At 41.6% G+C, this 22869-nt stretch overlaps 1 protein-coding gene across 2 annotated transcripts in view; it reads left to right on the top strand.

Moving 5' to 3' along the window:
- Nucleotides 1-10772: 10772 nt before the first annotated feature.
- The window catches only part of fam184ab (family with sequence similarity 184 member Ab), a 109563-nt gene continuing 97466 nt past the window's right edge, over nt 10773-22869 (top strand). For both annotated transcript variants that reach the window (XM_028398405.1, XM_028398406.1), the window contains exon 1: nt 10773-11374. In XM_028398405.1, coding sequence (XP_028254206.1) covers nt 11231-11374 — 144 coding nt within the window. In that variant the 5' untranslated portion in view covers nt 10773-11230. The remainder of the gene's footprint in view (nt 11375-22869) is intronic.

Raw genomic sequence — 22869 nt, 5'->3', positions numbered from 1 at the left:
CATGCTAAAACTGCACCCTTGCCTTTTTCAGCTTTAACCTAATTTTTGAGCTTTAACTTAATTAAAGGACCCAAACCGTACCATCTGACATAATACTGTCAGCCCCATTGAATGCATCCTGATAACCTAAGAAAAAAACAGAACTTTAGCTACAATGATTTAAGAACAGCGAACAAGTCACGTGTACATACGAAAATAATGTCTTTGAAAAAAAGGAATAAAAATAACATGCGACTTTAGCTGCCATGTAGCTGGATGTTAAATCAGTACAGGTGACATCTCTAAGCTGTGAATACTGCACAGTCTCCATCTAGTAAAGATGGAGCAAAAGACCTGAGCCTATGTGGATTTACTCCACAGCATACTCCGTAAGCTGGCAGGGGAGCAGAGGGATGACAGCGGTGACACTGTGCCTTTGAATACATTTCCATACACATCCACAAGCACATGTACAAGTGCTGAATCCCTGAACAGGCCCTGCATCCATATGCATGCTTGTTTGGCATTCTCTGTTATCGAGGGAAGTGTCAGTGAAGTTCCTCATGGGATGCCTCTGTGGAGAGAAAGAACAAAAGGTAGAACAGCTAGAAAAGCTGGACCCACTTTGCCTCTCCCACTGGTGAAGGGCAATTTTATTATTTATCATTTTATCTGACTGTAAAATGTATTTTAATGTTATCTTTAGGCCTATGATGAGATGAGAACATCCATTTTTGGTTAGGTTCATGTAGCACATTTTCACCAGTAGGTAGGACAGCCATTGTACCAGTCTGTTGTGGTGAAGAAGCTGAGCCGAAAGGCGAAGCTCTCGAGTTACCGGATAATACCGTGAATACAAGCGGCCGAAATGAGTTTCCTTCAAAGGGTGGCTGGGCGCTCCCTTAGAGATGAGGTGAGGAGCTCGGTCACCCGGGAGGAGCTCGGAGTAGAGCCGCTGCTCCTCCACATCGATTGGAGTCAGTTGAGGTGGCTTGGGCATCTGTTTCGGATGCCTCCTGGACGCCTCTCTGGGGGAGGTGTTCTGGGAATGCCCCACCAGGAGGAGAACCCAGGGAAGACCCAGGACACGGTGGAGAGTCTATGTTGGAGGAGCTGGAAGAAGTGTCTGGTGAGAGGGAGGTCTGGGTGTCTCTTCTTAGACTGCTGCCACCGCAACCCGGCCCCAGATAAGTGGTTGAAGATGGATGGATCTAACAGCGGTATACATGTAACATATGTTGTATCACTTTTAGCTTGGTAGTCATCGTCAAAGCTGTCCTAATGCTAGCTAGGAAGTGTGAAGATGCTACAAGATTTTCATGTTTTAGTTTTTAGGACTTTGTTTTCCAGCACCTTGGGCCACTGCTTGTGTTCCTCTGTGTTTGATGTGGGGTCTCCACCTCTGTGGTTCATTCTGCACCTACTTACCACCTTTTTGAAAGTTTAGCATTGTTTTTCTGCAGGTTTACTGCCTGTTCTTGACTTCAGCATCTCTGTTCCTGCTTGTTCTGTCTCAGTGTTTGCTTCCTGCCAGAGTAGCCATAAGCATTATAATTGAAAATCCTTCATCTATAGTTGTCTTTTAGGAATAAAGGCCGTGAGTTTACAAGAATAGAGAAAACATTCTGCTAGGTCTCAGTAAGTAATATCACCTGAGATTCAAAGTACTTCTTACAGAAAGGTCAATCACACCGTGGTGGAAAATTAAATTTATTTCTAACCAGTCAGGAACTCTTAGGAGTTCAGATCCATTTCCTGGTAATTACCTTTTTACTGCCTGCCATATTTTTCTTTGCTTTATGTTTCACAGATGTATAACACTAAAATTAAAATGTCTGCTGGACACCAAACACAGCATGAAACACCTCATACACACTGTCAAGCACGGTGGTGGAGGGATGATGGTTTGGCCACAGGACCTGGACACCTTGCAGTCATTGAGTGGACCATGAACTCCTCTGTACACCAGAGTGTTCTAGAGACATGTGAGGACATCTGTCTGACGGTTAAAGCTTGGTGTAAACTGAGGACAATGATCCAAATCACAGCAGCTGATCTACATCAGAATGACTGAAAAGTAAAAGAAACAAGGTTTTGGAATGGACCAGTCAAGGTCCAGACCTCAACATGATTGAAATGTCAGGACCTTAAGAGGTCTGTGTATAGGTGAATGTTCAAAAACCTCATTGAACTGAATCAATGTTGTGAGAGTCTGATAAAGTCATACAGGAAACCATTACTTCAACCTGTGGCTGCTAAAGGTGGATCTACGACACTGAATCATGGAGGTACTTTTGAACATGTAAGCCATCTTCCCGTTTTTAACTGTGTGACTGATCTGATACTGTTTCCTGTGTAAACCGCTTGCTAACCTGTAGAGTTATGATTCCATTTGATCATTTTGCCCTCCAGTGTTAACGCTGCTCGCTGTATATTTCTGTGAGCAGAGAGGAGATTAGATTGTTGTGGTTATTATATACTGTCAGCTTTATTACTTTTTAGGTGAGCCGGCGGGGGCCTCTCCTAATTGGATTGTGGTTAGCCTGTATTCCCTCTGCATGAGGAAGCTCAAACCTATAAAATATTCCAATTATTAAGCTTGAAGAAGTGAAGCGGAATGTGTGCGTCTCGGTCTTTATATCCTCTAAAAATAGAAACACAGATGGAGGACAAACAAATGTGTGTGTGCAAAATCCCCAGAACACAATAGAGAACAATAGGGAGCAGTCCATCATTTTGTTGCACCAGATGAAATCCATACTCCCACAGCTCTCCCTATTTTCCCAAAAATACTGGGATACCCAAACACAAACACAACACTCCGTGCACACATCCATAATAAATCTTCATTAGCCGTGCTTTGCTACGTCTAAAAAAAAGCTGATCTCCAGAAACAGATTGAGCCTGTTACAGCTGAGCCAGCGTGTCCTTCTTCATTACTCATTAAGAGCATGTTAAACGAGGATGCGTCCCATTTACAAACCATCACAATCAACAGTTATCGCTTTTGATTCACAGGCTGACATCGGACACTCATTCGTAGCCAGGAAATACGTATGTGAAAGCAGCAGGAGGAAGCCTGCAGTAGACCTGTCTGTAATATTAATAATGAGGCAGCTGAATATTAATGAGCAGGGCTGATGTTAATGACAGTTAATGACCAATTTTTAAACCAATTTTTTGTTTGCTCTTCATCGTTCTTTTCACTTTTTAAAAAGTGGAATTTGATGCCATTTCTTGGCCGTAGGTCAAAGTCATTGGAACCTTCAGCGATATGTTCATAACATTGCTTAAATACTACATTTTGAAATGCAAAGTGGCAACACTGTCTTCCTGAGGATCAGAGCACCTGGTAAATTTCAGGGTTATAGAAGTGTGAAACCGCATTTGGCACAATTTGGCCATTTGGACAGTCCACAGCTTCCATACAGTTTGGTTTAGAGGTGTGAAATTTTATACAGTTGTGGTTGACAAAATGTAGAAGACCTGTGTATAATTTCAACTGACAACTGTCAAGCATCTCTTTGTCAGGCTTTTTCAAATATATTACATTATTTTCGAGCACTAAAAAAAGAAAATATGATGAAATATGATAAGATGTGCTCTACTCACACTTTTATAATTATCTTCTAGAAACTAGAATGAATTATCTTTCAAAAGATGTCTCTCACAGGCAGATTGGCCTTACAGTTCCCTTGTTATAAGCTTTTTCTTTTAGGTATGCAAATTAGGTGAGGATAGCAAAAAATAGGTAGATGAGAAGGGGTTAATTAAGTAGAGAGCCAAAGTCATGTGGGCTCCCAGTGGACTCCATGGGACGTTAGTTCTGAAAAAATGGGATTGTTGGTCAAATGGCAACCTCTGGTCTATTAAGAGATACAAATGATTGTATAAGTGACATCATCACGTAACTGGTCCCATACGCTGGGTCCGAGTGAACCGATTGTTCACGTTTGCGCTGCCTCCGGCTGTATTTTCCAGCTCCAACTGGGAGTGTTTCAGAAGTGCGTCCAAAGTGCTGCATGTCTGTACTATAGACTTAATGTGAAAAATCTGTTTTATATACAGTGTATGTGCTGGACTCCAGCCACTACATTAGTTTAGTTGCCAAAGTCTTGTTTCCTTTGTGTATCTTTGTCAGTTTTACTTTCTGTTGTCTTTCTATCTTCGTTAAATACCTGATGATTCCCACATGCGTCTTAGGTCTTGTTCCTCCCTTTGTCCTTTGTCCAGTTGGTCCTGCATTGTTCCCTGAGTTTTCGTCATTCTGGTTTGTTCCTGTTTTTCGTTTATATCACTTTTGATTGTATTAAGTTCAATCAGCCTCTTTTAGTTTGACTTTGTAGGATTTTTTTTCTGTTTTTTTTGCCCTTTTTAGGCTTTTTGTTAGTCTGCATTTGGGTCCCCTCCACACACACACCTACCTACCTACTGGTGAATATGGCTTTATATTGTATATGTATATGATGTATATTTTCAGAAGCCAGATTTTTTATTTTGAAAATTGACAAATTCTCTCTGCTGCCATTGCTTCTGACTTCCTGCCTTCCTGATCTGGTTGGTGCCGATTGACGCGGCTCAGCCACTTGAGCACCACAGGTCAGAGGTCAGCTCTTGACATGACCAGGTTTGTAGTGGGTTTTGTCTCTTTTAACCCTTCTTCTTCCCTCATCCTGTGAGAACAATGTAAAACCCAAAATGCACTTTCACACGAAACTGACTGGATTCCTGATTTGTAAAATTATCTTGTAATATTGTGAGATGTATATGGGGAGTCAAGGGTGGAACTTAAAGGGAATGGCCACTCCACAGACCACCAATAATGTTTATTGTGTCCATGGTTTCACAGTCTAGACTTAAGGTTTACATGTTTAAGCAAAGCTAAAGCAAAGGCAGCAGTCAGTAGTTAATGAATAATCCTTTAACATTCAATTGTCTTGCCTTATAAAGCTTGGTGTGCTGCCTCCATGAATAGCAAAAATAATTAAAGCTGCAAGCAGTGATGACGGGCCCATTGCACTCCTTGCAATCCTCGGGACTCACAGCCACCGCCTCCCCTATCGGCCCACAGCCTCTCTGTCCCCAGTGCTGGCGAGAGCTGTGGTCTGAGACAGAGGAGTACACCAAAACACACAATTGCAAAAGCCAGGTCCTTCTCTACAAATTGGAACATGGCGCTTTTTTTTTTTTCAAAATGGCGGACTTCCTGTAGGTCATGGAATTTTTGTCCAAGAGGTTTTTTTCTTGTCACGAGGCGATACATCAGTGTACCGAGTCTGGAGTCTGTAGCACTTGCAGTGAATATTTTCACACTTTAGGGGGCGTTGCAGAGCCATAGAGCCACGTCCGCCAATAGCGACAGTGTCAAGTCGCGATTTTCGTTGGGGGACAATTAGTGCCAAATTTGGTGAGTTTTTGAGCACGTTCAGGGGGTCAAAATCGCGATACCGGAATAACACTCAAGTATAATAAACGCTTGCATTTCAATAGGGCTCTCACACGATTCGGGCTCAGGCCCTAAATATAAGCAAGTAATTTAAGTAAGAATAAGAGTGAAAGATATTTAGGGCTGCGTTTCCACAACATGTAAATGAACTCTCTTCCATACCCACACACTGTCAACAAAGATGATAAATATCAACATCCAACAAGCGTGTCAGCACTTCCAAATATAACTCTCTGCCAGGTAGAAGTGAAATCAAAGTTTTCTGCAGCAGCAGCTTCTCTGCACTTTAACAACCACAGCTCCATGCACCCAACAAACTAGCAACTTTCATTTGTGCACCAATCAGACAGTATATTAGATAAAATATCCAAAAAACTACAAATAATGTCACTATTCACTGGCTAACACGTCTGCTGTCAACATCTCTGTGACCACAGAGCTCTAAGTTGGTTTCATCTCACCAAGTGACACTCCAGTATGTCTCCAGGTTGTCTCTAGCATACTTCAGTCTGGCTTGGACTTTTTTTCTTTGTAGAAGTGGACCTGCAGTACCTTCCTGTGCAGGACTCTAACGACTGCTCTGACACTTCTGTTACAGATTTAGTCACTAGTGTCTAATGCCCGGTTTACACTGTGCGATCTTGGGCTGTCGCAGACGAGCATCGTGGGAGAATCGTGGCTCTAAATCGGTGGTCTTACGTTGCACTGTGAGACAGGTTCTACGACGGCCGTTGTCAGCATCTTGCGACCAAAAACAAGCTGAGATAAAATTCTAGCGTTGTCAGAAATTAAGCATGACTGACTCACAGTGTGACAGCTGCTACGACCTGTCACTCTGCATCCAGGTCTTCCTCCTCCTCGCATGTTGACGTACGTTGTAACCAGTGGTCGCCTGCGATTCAGTAAATGGTCATCGTACAATGTGCATGCATCAAACTTGACGTTGTACTAAAGTTTATTAGATTCACGTCGCATAGTGTGTCATCCAATGGTCTTATAAGGTTGCTAAAAATCGTACAGTGTAGAAAGACAATTAGAAACATTTCTCTCTATTTTTTCCAAATGTTTGTTTTCGTTTTGATAATACCTCTCAAACCAGCTGTTGAAACTTGGAAACCTTTGATAAACTCTTACTTTTTTTATTTTTGCTTTTAGCATGATGCCTTCACAGTCTTAAGACAAAACATTACTTGTAACACTGAGTGTGAGTACTGCAAGATACCAGTCCTCCCTTTTAAGTACAAGTTACAGGGTCACTCGGTTAAAGCATATACTTATATATATATATATATAAATATATATATATATATATATATATATAAATATATATATATATATATATATATATATATATATATATTTATATATATATATACACACACATATAACATAGTATCATTGCATAATAACAACACTATAGTACTTTTGGTAAAAAATACTACACTAAAAAATTTGAGCAGTGTAATTGAAAAAGACATTTTCATTGGGGTGGGGGCATATAATTTTGGTCTCACATTGTAAATTATTATAGATGTTGCCAACTTATTAATTTCAAGCACTGGAGTCTTTTTTATGCTTCCTCACTACAGACATGCAGTTTTGTTGCAATTTGACGTATATGCTCAGTTAGTGTAATATGATTTTGTGTCCCAGGAGGGGATTTCATAAATGAAAGGACATAGGGCTGATATTATTGTGTTCCTGTCACTACCAGATGACAGAAATAGTTGAAAAACAGAGAATAGGGAGCCAAGGATACTGCTGCCTCTAACAGTGTTTTAGTTTTATTGATTTACTGATATGAGGAGAGAGAGAGAGAATGAACAAATGTCCCCTGGCCCACCTCAATGACATATACCTGATGCCAAAGGAAAGTGGCCTTCAGAATGTCCTGGCTTGGTAAATAATGCTTCTTCTTTCTAGAATAACTTCAAGTTATTGACAACAACAGAGGATTATGGACGTTTAGAACCCATCCCAGCTGTTAGCTATGGAAGTTGTGTCTTTCTGTAGCCTACAGTAGCATTTCTAATCTTTGCTTTAATGTTTTTGTTAGCAATTGTTACCTAGGTAACCAAAATACTCCAGTCCAATGGTGGACTAAATTCAGCATCGGCGTCCCAGATCAGCAATTTAAATGTAAATCTTAATAAATACTTGTTAGGTGACTGGAAGAACCATCTGTCGAGCCCAGCTAATCAGACTTTGTTGTTGCCACCATCGTCATATCTCTTTGTGCATTCCTGGTACCCTGGAAATCAGAATGTACCTACTTGGATGTCAGGGGAGTTGTGTGGAGAAAGGATCCAAACACTTCAAAACTTTTTTCCCCTCGTCATTTAAGATTCATAATGTGAGACAAGTGCAATTAATGCACACACACACTCACAGTTTATCATCGCTTGTGTTTGCTGAAGCCTGAAGCCAACATGAGTGCATTCATTTCTGTCTCATCTTTGTCTTGTTGTGGGTCAATAACTCTTTAAACCTTCGAGGACAGTGAATATTTATTGCCGGAGTTAGCTACAACACACACACACAGTTGGAAAGGGTGTGCAAAGGGAGCAATGGTAAGTATTCATAGAGTGCATTTAATATCAGGCCAAACAAGAAAGAGCCTCAAGGTGTATCAATAAAGGGATTAAGCTTCTATGTGCTCCACCATACAAGGTTATCGCACAGACCACCACCACAGCAGGGGCAGGGGGGCATGAATAGGCTCTGAGAAATCCTTTGCATCTACAATCATTTAGCTACCAAAACCCACAAAGTTATAAAAAGAAGAAATCATTTGGGGACAAAGTGAAACCCTGAGGAGATCTGTGCACACCCCGTGTCAGACCAGAATAAATAATGTTTGCTATTGGTAAATTTCCAACAATTTGCTACATTTTTGGGCTTTCTGTTGCCATAGGAACCAAAATGTGGCTTGTATATTCGATACATTAGTAAACAATGCATGTCCTGGTCATGCTAATGTGCTAATTTGTATCCAGTAAGTATTCCTGCCTCACTTTTTGTCTCCGTTACAGCCGAGGAAATATACCTGTTCACTCACTCACTCTTATGTTGAGCTGGAGTCCTATAGTCATTAGCTTAGCCTAGCCTAGAAAACCTGAAACAAAAAGGATGAATGTTTCTTTATGGGCAATATGCAGCCCATCCTCACGCTTTTTATTGCCTGACCTTAGCCTTACATGTTAGGCTACAACTGACCACATTAATTATAAAAATGGGTGAAATCATACTGTGAAGACCTGATTAGGGATGTACATATAGGGGTCCTGTCCTGGTACAGGTTTGCCCATTGAAATGATCAGTCAAAAATTTCAATGGTAGCTTTAAATTTAAACAGTGAGAGACAGAGCGATAACCAAAGCAATCCAAATTAAATGCATTTCAAAAAAAGTTAGGAATGAATTCTCATTTTCATGAATAAATAAGTATTTGATCTCCGATCAGTCAGCAAGAGTTCTGGCTCTCAGGTGTGTTTTATACAGGTAAGCAGCTGACCTCTCAGCTCCTTACCTGTATAAAAGACACCTGTCCACAGAAGCAATCAATCAGTAAAATTACTGCCAATCCCCCTCGGTCTGGAGCTCCATGTAAGATCTCACCTCGTGGCGTTTCAGTGATAATATAATAATAAGAACGGTGAGGAATCAGCCCAGAACTACTCGGTTGGAACCTGTCAATGGTCTCAAGGCAGCTGGGACCACAGGCACCAAGAAAACAGTTGGTAACACAGTACACCGTGGACTGACTGAAATCCTGCAGTGCTCAAAAAAGCACACACAGTTTGCCACTGAACATCTGAATGATTCCGAGGAGGTCTGGCTGAAAGTGTTGTGGTCAGACGAGACCAAATGGTCTGTGGTCCTCCTGCAGAGCCTCTCCTTTATAGGGCTGTCTTGATAACTGCCTCTCATTTCCACCTGTGTCTGTTCCATTTGACCAACAGCAGCTGAAACTGATCCACAATCAGTGTTGATCCTAACTGGACAGGCTGAGTCCACAGAAGAGTGACGGACTTTACATTGTGTTCTTTAAGTGTTCCCTTTGTTTTTTAATCCGTGTATTATATGCTAATTTATAATATTTTCTTTTAAATCACTTATGTCCCATGTTCTCTGTAAAAGCGTGACGGCGACTGGGTCATTTCTGCTTTATTTTGAAACATTCACAATATAGTGACACATCTTCACACATCTTCACCCACGGTGTGGCTTCGTTTATTCATGTGGACCCATAAATAGAAACCATAAGGCGAACGTTTGCGTCATCCCTGTGATTATGTGTATGTGAGATACAGCCTGCAGCTGCCATTCAGTCAGGTCATGTTATTTATTTATTTTTTAAATTCCTCTTCTGTTCGGCTTTGATAGATGCAGTGACGTCACTGGATTTCAGCTTGGTGCGTTCAATTTCCATGGAAGAACTGTGTACTCTGCATGACGTCCACTGTGGGAGGTAGTGTTAAAGAATAAAAAATCTTTTTTTAAAAAAAATAAATAAATCAAATATGTTATTTTTAAATTATTTATTTTTCTTGAGCCTATATTTTAGCAATACTTCAGTGATATTAGTAATTCCATACATGTGACATTAGATGCTGTGTATTTTAAGATCCACGTAGGTCTAAACTGATGCACCAAAATGCACCGTGGTGCATTTACTGTTATTCAAACGTAGTGCATTTAGGTTTAGGCAAGCTTAGTTCCAACATTAGGAACAGTAGTTATTAGGAAATACATTGTTGTTTAGCACATCAGTAATGATGTTTTATTATAATAATGATAATACGCCGCACATCTCGGAGCTGTACTGTTAAATTTACCCAGACCCTGTGTGTCTGCCACACTGTGACATCCCATCTAAACCCTGACATCTGTTAGAAGAAGGGGGGGGGAATTATTTATGCAATTTATTATTATTTTTAATTTTCATAATTGCCATGAAATAGACCTGTCTTCTGTATGAGGTGATTAATAGATGCCAAACACTGAGGATAAGTGGGAGTGAGTTCATCCGATCCCACTGTCGGTCTTATTATTATTATTATTATTATTATTTAAAAACAAAACAAAAAGATAATCACGTGTGCACCATGAACTGCTTCTTTCAGGCCTGGATTGAAATTCAACACAAAAGTAAACACAAGCACAAAGTTGTCCGTGTAGTTTTAAATTCCGTTTTTTCCCGAGTGCCCGTGAACGCAGCGCTGCTCCCATCCTACGTGAATGCAGCATAAAGTGTTGAGGTGATCCATGGCAACAGAGGGAGCAGCAACCAACCGGCTGAGCCTGCGCCACACACACACACACACACACACACACACACACACACACACTCTCTCTCTCTCTCTCCCTCACACACACTCTCTCTCTCTCTCCTTCCATGTAGCCGGAATGCACCGAGGGGGTTTTACTCGTAACGGCGCCCGTTGTTAAAGAAAAAGAAATCGGCATCAAGGTGACCGAGCTCCGGAGGCTCCCAGCCTTCGCCAGCCAGCCAGCCCGGGAACAGCTCCACATCAGCGGCAGGTGTCAGCGCACGGGACCCGCTGGAGACGGACACATTTAAATGGACAGCATGCTAGCGTAGCTGTTTCCGGAGCTTCACATTTACACATCTGGTGTTCGAGCAAACATGAACCCGCTTGTTACCAGTCTGTGGGCTGAAGGGGATTCCTACATGTGTGCTTTTTGAGTTTGATGTGATAACCCGCACGGTCCTCCTCTCGCCGTCCACTTCAGTATTTGTCCACATCTTTTCCCCCCTAACATCCGAGGCATCACTGTGAAGATGGCGTCTGGGTCGGGCTGGCAGCAGTACAGCTGCCCCGCCGGTCCGGGCAAACCGTCTGCGCCCTGCATGTCCGGCATCGCCATGGAATATACCCAAGACCTGCACCTGAAGATGAGCAAGAAAATAGCGCAGCTAACAAAGGTGAGGACTCTTCATCAGGCCTCTGCCCCACTCTCAGCTGTACTAACCTTTGACCGAGCTGCGTTCAAGTGCCACATTTAGCAATGAACCAACAGCTGTGATTTGTTTATTATGATAAATGAATCCACTTTAAATGTTCACAGAGAGCAGGTGGAGCTCAAAGTTACTATATACATTTGAAATGTTTGATGCCAGATGCATCTATTGGAGCCTTGAGTCATAGAGAGACATGACATTAATTAATATCCTCAGCCCATTGATTAATCAGCCTTCAGCATGTTGGCATTTTGCTTCACCGCCTCACGTTAATGTGCTTCTGTGAACTTTGATCTCTCAGGATGACGGCTTGAAAATGACACAGGTAAAAGCTTCAATAACATTTCTCCTTATTCCCTGTAGGTCTGCAGGAGTGTGTGTCACATTTCACTTAGATATGCATTCTTCTTTCGCTTTAGGAAAAAAATACGTCTTGTTAACAGAATTTTTTAGGAGCGCACAAACGGTTAAACGTGTGATTTTGCTTTGGACCAGCTTACTGTAGGGTCTTCAACACAAAGGGTGGGATTTTTCAAGGGCATGTTACCCCGAGGGACGCCGTAATGACAGGGTTCCAACTTGTAAGGCAAAGCAAGCGCACTCTCACCGCATTCACCCTGGGTCGAAGCACGTCTGTGGCTCCAATCTGTCATCAAGGCGGGGTTCTTCCAGAGCCCCAGCCTTACAGGTGTGAGCCACTGAAGGGTTTGACTGTAGCCTCAACGAGCATGCTCAGTGTGTCTGTTTGTGCTGACACAATACTCAGCCCTCAGACGGATACTTTTCACATTGTTAGGTGATGTCATCAACAGTCAACAACTGGTGTTTTTAGTATTTAACACAAGATTTGTTGTGATTTATTTTTTGGCACTTATCTTTGAAACAAGTGTGAAACTGGTGTCCTTTGAATTCTCCAGCACATGGCCATCTGGATGTTAATGACTACCTTGGCCAGATGCTGTGACAGCACAGAAATCATGCAGCAGCCTACCGATGCAGGGTGATAAGCCCTGCAGGCCTCCACACCCCAGCGGCAGAAGGCAGAGGCTCAGAGTTCCTCAGAATCTTGTGCACTTATTCAGTGAAGCAGTAGCCGTGTTTACCTTGTTGACTAGCTGTACGTCAAGTCAACTACTGGAATGAGTATACTTCCTCTGCCTCTCATGCTCATCATGTCCCATCTAGTGGCGTGGTCCAAAGTGACGACCAGTCTAAAGCTGATGTGGTGCCCAAAAACTGCTCTTCCACTCACTACACAGGGTACGGAGGACCAAGGGGTGTATTAACTCATTTCAAACATGATATTTTTTATGATTAAAAAATCACATGTATAGTCTCTCTCCTTATAGATTCAACCATATAACAGTCGATGACAGTGGAGTCATTTTCAGTGGATGTCTGTTGATTGAGCTGAAAAGTTTTGCCTATTGACAAATCACTTTGAATAACTTACACTTAGACTTTAATGTTGTTGCCATGGGAATACATCAGACATTGATGATTGAGTAACTTGATTGATAAGTTGATTACCCCTCTTAATCCGTGCCCCTTCCTCTGGTAGAACCCTCTGTTGGATATGGCAATGTTCTACTACTACTGCTTTGCTACGTTGCTCCCTCACCGCCTTTAAATATCCATAAAGATTAGCCCGTAAGCTAATGCCGGTGCTACTACTCTTTGCTGTGTGTGTCAACCCAAAACCAACAATATTCCAGTCACGATTGCCGCTTCTCTCGTTGTCACTGGCTATTTGTATAGTGTCTGAGAAAACCAAGATAAATCGACCATGTTATATTTGTCAAGGAAGTGTTATTTTTTGCACCTAGCCCTGTTTTCTGTCAATATCAGCTGTACTTAAAATATCTAGATCTAGCCAGGCGAGCATGATGCTTATTGGAAAAGAATGTTTTCATAAAGTTCTTTAGCTCGGTGAGCACTCTTATGTATATTTCCAGGCATGTTTTTGCCTCATCGTTACTTCATGCTGCTTTGATGAAGTCGTATTTCAAACTATTATGCACCAACTGAAACAATGCTGCATGGTAGTTCTCAAGTCACATGACCCCCCACACGCGTCCCCACAGGCAACACATCTGAGCCTCGTATCTCCGGTGCCTTGTTGTATTAGGGCCACAACAGAGCAGGGGGGGTAGGCTGATAGGGCCATCTGCTCACACTGGCCACTGCTGAGCTCTGCAGAGTCAGAGATGCGTTCAGGAAGAAGCAGTAACCTTTAAAACCTCTAACACAGGCATGTAAATTTTTCATCATCGTATTTTGACTGCCCTAGTTTAATCCTGTAATTCTTTAATTCCTCCTTTCCCCCCCTGTCTGCGCTCTATGATTCCTGCTCTGATTATTATGAATAAAATCAAAGTCAGCTTTCTAGTCACAGCGGGGCATGGGTACAGCAGCGTTATCGTTTCTGCGCACCTGAACACATCGGGACTGCTTTCACATGGATTTCATGCGCAGTCAGTAAGTCCGTCATTGATTGCAATTCTCCTGGGGTGCTGGATTTCATGATTTGTGATGCAGGACTTGTTGGCTGCTGCTGCTGCTGCTGCTGTTATTTAAAGACTTCTTGCAGTAATTTTTAATCCCACAAAGCTGCTTTCTGGCCCTTTGTGTAAGTTCAGGCTCTGCAAGGATTTCACTGTCACTGTGAAAACTGTATTTCATAAGTTACACTCATGCTTTTGAGTGCGTCTGTGGAAAAAAAGAAGGCGATGTAGGGGTTTTGCTACTATGGCAACAAGTTTTCTATAGAAATTAGAATTCAGGGCAATGGCATGTGCTGTAAGAAGAGCATGACCATTAAGGAATAACCCTACATTTTTCCATAGGCTGAGAGTCAGGGCTGAGGGCAACAGAGAGGGCAGCATGTCATTTTGCATCGTCAGGAGAATGCTTTATAACAAATGTATTACCCAGCCTAGGGTGTGTGTGTGTGTGTGTGTGTTGCATCAGCAATGCCTGACTGACTTTAATGTTGAAGTGAGTCAGAAATAGACCTCGGAGCTCTCTGTGTATTTCTGGACGAAGGGATTGAAAGAGACAGAGATAGTGAAATACACTAGTGTGCGCATGCACGTCTGTGTGTGTGTGTGTTTGCAATTCATATTCTGTAGTGCTGCAGCACAACAGCATCATTTTGCACATGAGTATTCCAACCAATCATGCTGGAATACTGTACTCTGAATTGCAATACCTACCCTCAATGTACTGCAGTATATAAAAAGGGTCGGCATGTAACTAGGAGGGAAGCCCCTCTACTGCCTGAGCCACAGCCATAGTGCAGCCCAGACATTGTGTACTCTCTATTGCAGTACATAATATGCAGTGTATTGCAGTACACAACATACAGCGTAGCCGCAATCATCATTCGAACTAAGACGATAAGAGGATTCCAGGTTATTCTCTGACGTGTGTATTAAATGATATATTCAAATGTAAACATGTCCCGCACTGTGGTTTGTAAATCACTTTTTGTTTATCCCCTATAGTGGTGCTTCTTACCAGAGATGGGAATCCACACAAGCTGCTCTCCAATCTGAGGCTTAGCAGCTTTCTAATTTCATAATATCCCCATCTATTCCCCAATTTCCCCATGGCGGCCCAAACGTCTGTTGTGTACAGAGGAAGTGATGAAATATGTGACAAATATTGACAATGTCATTTCATAATGTGCCTTTTTTGTTCATGAACTGCTAGGCACAAAAATAACGCTGTCATCACTTGGCAGCGCCACGTGTACGTGTGTGATGCTATAATCCAGGGGTAGTAGTGCCGTGACCCGGGCGGGGTCTGAGAGCAGATGGTCAAAGCAACAGGACTTGGGGATAGAGCACTGCTTATAGGGATTTTAGACTCTGATACTGCTGATTCAGAAGCAAATCTGTACAATGTTGCATTTAGTTATACAGTGGGTACAGAAAGTATTCAGACCACCTTAAACTTTTCACTCTTTGTTATATTGCAGCCATTTGCTTAAATCATTTAAGGAATATTATGGAGGCCACTGTGCTCTTAGGAACCTTAAGTGCAGCAGAAAGTTCTTTGTAACCTTGGCCAGATCTGTGTCTTGCCACAATTCTGTCGCTGAGCTCCTCAGGCAGTTCCTTTGACCTCATGATCCTTATTTGCTCTAATGCCCGGTTTACACTGTGCGATTTTGTGGTTTTCTGTCAATATGGGGCGCTGTGTGGACATTAATGAGGAAAAAATCAACTTCAATGATTTTAGGAAATGGCTGCAATATAACAAAGATACTGAATACTTTCTGTACCCACTGTGGTTTTGATTTAAATAAGTCCGGAGTCTCAGTGGGTGCTGCGTTCTGCCTGCGCTGTGTTTTTGTGCCATCCTCAGCAAAGACTTCACACCAGGAGTGCTTCCAAGAACGATCTGTTGGGACTATAGTTCATGTAAAAATCATTTATGTAGAATAAATGTGAATGTGCTGGAATGGTGCCACTGCTCATGTATGATATATATGCTATCGAGATCCTGCAGGACAAGGGTTGCTCTGCTGTATCATAATGCAGCCAACCCCCCAACAAAGCGTATCCTTACTCGTCCAGGTCATGTTTCAAGAGTTTGAAGCGAGGCAAATTGACTTGTAGCATTTTTTGAAGACATCATCATGAGCTCATGAGAACCTTCCTTTTAGGAACGATATTTAATTATACATTGTTCTGTTTCTGTCTTTATCCGGAGAAGAAAAATGCTTTGGGTTACTAAAATGTCCCAAGTCCCAGAGTCCACTCCTTTTAGTCTGACAATTGAACACATTCTCTCTGCTGTTATTGGTTCTGGCTGGCTTTCTGCTTGGTTTGGTGCAGATGAGAGCCAAAAAAGTCGGTATCTTTTCATGGAGCAGAGTGGAGGGTCGCCTTAGAGACACTTCACACAGTCCTGTGGGACCTCGCACATTGAGTAGTGCGGCATTAAATTAGGTAATGTACATTTTGTAACAATAAAACAAAACTATAGTATCTCTAGATGACTAATAAGCATGGAGCCAGTCCACCACTACCACCCGCAACGGGAAGCAACAAGAAAATGAAAGTTGACACCACAACGAGCTTTTATGCACACGGATGCATTATGTGGGCAGAACGCAAGATGAACCCGTTCAGCTGAATGACAGGGGTGTAGACCTCTGAGCCTCATCGGACACAGTGCAGGTTATTATCCAGGGAGCAGACAACATAGAGCCTAAGGCTTATTTTTAGTCAGGTTTGAACCCTCATAAACAGCACAAGCTGAGTGACATCTCGGTACAAGCTGCTATTTATTACAGAAAACAGGAAGTGCAAGGAGCAGGCAGGGATGGTTTGGAGCTGACAAACTGGATAGATCGCCCCTTATGGTGAAGAAGACACTGGCCAACGAGATTGAGCTTTGTAATCTCTAAATAATTTTTGAGAGATTGAAAACACAGGGGAGTGTGTGTGTGTGTGTGTGTGTGCATGGTGGCCTGCTGCTGCAGTGAGGAGTACAGCTTATTAACCTCTGCAGGATGCTTCTTCACTGATTGTCACAATTCTCTGCCAGATTTCATTAAGATATGTGCCCACACACACAGATAGAGACTGAGAGAGAGGGTCCCTGAAGCATTATCCAGTATGGATAAAGCTTTGCTGACATGCCTGTTGACACACACACACGCTTGGACGCACATACAGTGTGCATACACAGTGGCTTGTAAAGTCTCACGGTGCGTACGGAAAATGATTCGATGAGTCATTCCTAATGTTTGACCTTGAATGTTTCCTTGCCTTCCTGCTCCTCTCCTCCGACTTGTTTAAGTCAGCTGTTGGTGTCACAGCAACAGGCACAACACAAAGCAACATCGGTGTACAATAATCCCCGTTTGGTATGTCAGACTCACACAATGTCTTTGTGAAAAAGTTTTGTAAGAGCCTGCCTTGTACGCCTCCAGTGTAATAATGGTTTGTCTGTCAATGCAGGAAGTGTGTTTTATTACTACTGTTACCCACCACACGAATCCATGGAGTTGCAACACAAATGCCTGACAATGAAACCGATGAACTCACCTGCCTACAAAGGGAATGGGGAGGAGACATTTTGCACGTTTGATAAGTGAAAGGATGTTCACTTGTTGCATTTCTCCCTCTTCATTTGCTTTGTAGGCAGAAGAGTACAGAATCTACCAGTTTTGTCAACACACGACGTGCGGCTAACTTCGGTTGTGATTAACGTTTGTTGTCAGGCTTTTGAATTTGCGTTGCGGCTTCTTGCATATGTGATGTTTTGCTGCTTGTTTGGCAAAAAAAAAATTGTATTTTGAACTGTTTTTAACTAAAATAGTTTTTTCGAACGACGTCACATATTGGTTTAAGCATTACAGACACACAGAAAGAGGGAGGAAATGCTAATGTGCTATCAGTTTTTCTTCCTGAAGGAACACTTAGGTTAGTGTTACACCTGTCTGCTCATCTCTCCATCTCTTTCTGCACTTTCTTTGTTCTAACCCTGCACTCTGTGTTCATAGAAGTCCAGCGAATAAGGGAGGAATCCGTCTTTTAGCTTGGGGAGGTTTCAGCTTTTTCATAGCAAAAAAAATGTCAAGAAACAAAAGAATAACTAGCACTAAGACCAGAATATTTCCTCCTAGTAATGGGCCATCATTACTTTATCACAAATTGCCTGCAACAAGCTGGGCGCTGCACCGGATTGTTGAACTGAGAGCTTTCAGGTGATGTAACAGTCCATCTGGTGGCCATATTGAAAGGAGGCAGCTTGTGGGCATGAGCAGATGTGCAGAGCTGATTGGTGCTGTAGATGTACAACAAAAGGACACCATCATCATCAGGACTGTAGGTATAGAAATCATTTCTATGAGGTGGAGTTTTCGACAAAAAAAATCCCACCATGCATTGTTACCAACTAGTTTAAAAGCATGAATTCAATAATAGCCATTTAGAATTGTCTACATTTGTGCACAAATGTGATCCACACATTGTAGAAGTATACAATCAAACTAATTAAATATCTAACTTTCATTTATTCATTAAGATAAATGATCCTTTATTACATATCTGGGAATGCCAATGGTTGGTCGTTGTTGGTTCCTCGTGAACTGCTTGCTTCAGGTCCTTCAACAGCATTTCAGTAGGAATAAGACTCAGCTATTCTATACAGGAACCTTGTTCTTAGGCAGTGGATGACCCACTTTGTCTTGAGACTCAGCTCAACAAAGACGGACACTTTCCTTTTGAACTCACTGGTATATTATAAAGTTCATTGTTCATCAATGATGTCAACGACATCTTAGCCAAGATGCAGCAAAACAGGAAATCCAAACACCCCCCATGTTTCACAGATCAATTCTTATACTGGAATGCAACGTCATTCTTTCTCTGAGCATAATGCTTCTCATTTAGAACGGTGTCTTTCTCCTTGCAGTTCTGCTCAACACACCGTGGTTGTTTATTGGATGATGGACTCATGAACATTAACATTACCCAATGTGAGATAGGCCTTTAGGTGCTTAGAGGTTACCCTGGGTTCCTTTGTAACCTTGCGGCCTATTACATGACTTGGTTTTGGAGTCATTTGTGTTGAGTGGGGGTGACAATAGTTTGGAATATTCCATTTGTACACAATCTGAAAAACAGGGCACTCAATAATACCTCGTAATCGATTTATAAAATAGACACATCCGGGTTTGTTCATTTGTTTGATGAGGTTTTTTTTTGTTTACTTTTAGGATTTGCGTGAAAATCTGCTAAATGGTTAAGGTCATATTTACGCAGAAATATAGGAAAAGGGTTCACAAACCACTGTAGCTACCGCTACGGACGGAGAATCTGGCACAAACACTGCAGGAAACGCTGATCAAACAATACCTTGATCAATTCCTCCGACCTGTTCACTAACCATCATCCTGCAGAGAGTGTTTTACGACAAATGACAAATGTGTCTATGATTGGTCTCAACATGCTGGATAATTTAATATATCCAAGCCCAAAAACACAAAGTATTTTGAGATAAATAAATTGCAGGAAAAAGAAAAAATCATTTTTAATCTGTATAGGTAACAGCTATGAAAAGTCGCATGTGTTCGCACGTCAGTGCATTGGTCGGTTGGAAAATCCATATACAATCCATCATTACTGACAACTCTGGGCCCGATTCCTGCTATCCTCACTGCTTTCATTTCACATCTGAAAACTGTTTATTTAAACAGAGGAGCCTGTCTCACTTTCAACTGTAATGCAAACATATATTAGAAAGGGTTAATTATCAATATCTTGAAGAGAAAGAGATGTGGAATTTTAACTGAAAGCCCCTTCAGTGTAGATACCTCAACCTGACACCAGCCCACGTGTTTAGCTTGGAAGCACCTTTTTGGCAGAGGAATAAGCATGAGGTTTTTCGAGGCTGAGGTCTGCTCCGACTTTATCTTCTTTTCTTGGCAGTAGTGCGAGTCCGCCATGCCACCAGGGACACATCCTCACTCACTGGATTCTGTTCCTCTGTTTTCTCTTTCCTGAACAAAGGGCACACAATGCTACAAATCTAGCTGTTAACCCTCTTCTCTCTGAGCGTATCATTTAGATGAGTTTTTTTTTTTTTTTACGGCTCACAGGAACAACCGTGGCTGCAGGCGGCAGCCTCCACGCGAGCTGGGCATCACACTTTCCTCTCATTCTAACTTATTAAATTGTCTGATAACATTAAAGTGACCTGAGAACCGTTAGCCTTGGCTTAAGGATAATTAAACGAAATTCAGTATGACGGCTAGCTGAACAAATATAGTTGGAAACTAATAGCGGCAACAGCATGATGCACCAATTAACAAGCCGCCACGGCTGAAAAGAGCAACAACACATTGTCCCTGCGATTCACAGTCTTGACACTAATTTCACCCTAAAAGCAGTTTTTAACGATGAAGGATTATGATGCAGCCAGGCTTTAAGATGTATCGACACATAGACACGCAGCAACAGGATGGGAAAATCTATGCTGCTCTAAAGTGTATGTTTTATCCTTGATGTCTATAATTACCTGCCACATTCAATTTCTAACACATTGTAATGTTGCTTTGGTAGTTATGACTGTAAGCAACAATCAAAGCAATATGTAGTCTAGGATATAGAATAAAGAGGACATGTAGTAAGTTAACATTGACTGGAGCTTATGATATATTCTGCATTGGTTTTTCATGAAGTTCTTTTTTTTTATTGTTGCTTCAACATGTTATAGGTTTACATTTCACACAGCCCACACAGCCATGTAAACACTGGTTAGCTTAAACAGGATCGGCCACCATTTAGTTTCGTGATTGTGTTGTGTTCCATAGGGTTGGATAATATGTTGAAATTTGCTATTGTCATTCCATCATTGTCCATTGTTCAGTTTACAACATGCACATCAAGTAATGCAGGGAGGCAGAGACGGGTGTTGCCAACTTGGTGACTCTTACCAAATATGGCCACTTCCATGGCAAATTCTCTTAAAACATTTTATCTTAGCTTAGTCAATAGAATTCAGTCTATTCAACTGTCATGAGCAGTGGTGAGCAAAACAACATGCGCTCTCTATCTTAGGTAGGAGTGTGCTCATCTGAAAATAAGATGAAATCAAATCAAATTGACCCGACACAGTGCTCCAAAGATTTTTTTATAATGCGGATGTCTCACTCTCTCCTGATCACCATCACTGCATGTTTGTGTGGTTGTAAGATGCATAATCGAAGGATTGAGAGCTCATACCGTTAAATCAAGATCTTTTAACAACATGCAAGTGTTTGGGCCATGTCAACAATCCATACAGACAGCTGAATGCTGCAAGCCGAGAGACAAGAGGACAGTAGCCTAATGCCGGACTGAGAGTCTGGATGTGGATGAAGGGTGAATGTGTCTCGCTGCACACTGTGTTTCTATAATGTTATTCGATGTCATGATGCTGGTGCTCTGGCTCGTTATGTCCAAGAGTTTAATTCGAGCCATATCGCCCAGCCCACACACCTGCGGCACATATGTTCAGTGGATGGTTCACACTGTTTAAACATAACTTGGAGTAGATGGAGTATGCCTCTGCATATTGTGTCTAAAATGGTCAAAAGGGTGGGGATATTAGTGTAGTTATTTAAGCTGATTTATGAAAAGACGAAGCTTTGTAGTATGAATTAAAGTACACACATATTATGGCCTCTAAATGCCAGTTTAATTGCATTTATGTGTTATTTATTGGTGGCACAGTGGTGGAGTAGTTGGCACCGTTTCCCCAACTGACACCTCACAGCAAGAAGGTTTCTGTGTTCATTATTCTGTTGAATGAAATTAAGGAGAAATGGAATAAAAGTAATCAAGTTCAAAATAAATCTAAAAAAAACATGTTTTTTTGGCTCTAGTTGATTAAATCCTGGTAATTTTTTATTGTAAAATGGAATTTCTACCTTGTAATATAACTGTTAACCATAATGCCCTGTGACTGGAATCTGCATTGTCCCAAAGGGAACCTCCATAGGGGATGAATAAACTATGCTATGCTATTCTGATAGCCGATAGATTCAGCATGTTGACCTGCACCAGGTGAAAATAACAAACATGTGAAATTCTATATTTTAATATATAAGTCGCACCTGAGTATAAGTCGCATACCCAGCCAAAGGACGAAAAAAAAGTTAAATTTTTAGTCCGGAAAATATGGTAATCGTCTGCATATTGTCATACTTTTTGTCATTAGTGCGCTTAGTCATAAAATTGTCCACACACGCATGCATACACAAACTAAACAGGTTAGTGATGAATAATATTCTTCTTTTGTTGATTGCTTTCTTTGTGTACTTTTGGTCATTTTTGTAAAGACCATGCCCCTTCTGGCTCTTTCTAAAATTGGCAGGCCTGTTTACTCCTCTCGCCTTCACGTCCTCTCTCCATGACTCTTTTTTTAAGTCTGTCCTTCCCTCTAGCTAAAGGACATCCAAACAACAGCAGGGCCCTGACTCTGACTTCACCCAGCCTTCAGCCTGTCTTCCCATTAAGATAAGATGAAACCGATCCCTCAGGGGGATTATTTGGGCCATTGTTACAGCCAACAAAGATGAAGGCGAGGGAAATAATAGGAAAAAATAACTCCACACTTGTTTAATATTTGTAAAGGGAATTTCTTTAGAGTTCATATGTCTTGAACAAATTGATATTCTGGATGAGAAATCTTAAGGTTTTTTTTTTACTTTGAAAGTGAGCAAGTGAAAATTCACAGAGAATTCCTATCCGCTTTTATCAGACGTTGCCATGGAAACATGGTCATCATCGACATTTCAAGCTGTTTTTAAATCACACATGGGAAATTTTCTCAAAAATCGCTGTCTGTAACCAATAAATGAAGCAAAAAAAATCCTAAAGAGAGGTTGTTATGGCTCATTAGGGTATTGGTAATGATTTTCCCAGGTGGCTATTTATCCACAGAGCCCCATGACC

The sequence above is a fragment of the Parambassis ranga genome, unplaced genomic scaffold, assembly GCF_900634625.1.
Source record: "Parambassis ranga unplaced genomic scaffold, fParRan2.1 scaffold_21_arrow_ctg1, whole genome shotgun sequence".
In the NCBI taxonomy this organism is placed as follows: Eukaryota; Metazoa; Chordata; class Actinopteri; family Ambassidae; genus Parambassis; species Parambassis ranga.
Note: the sequence above shows the minus strand (reverse complement) of the source record. Positions and strands in the feature narration are given on the sequence as shown.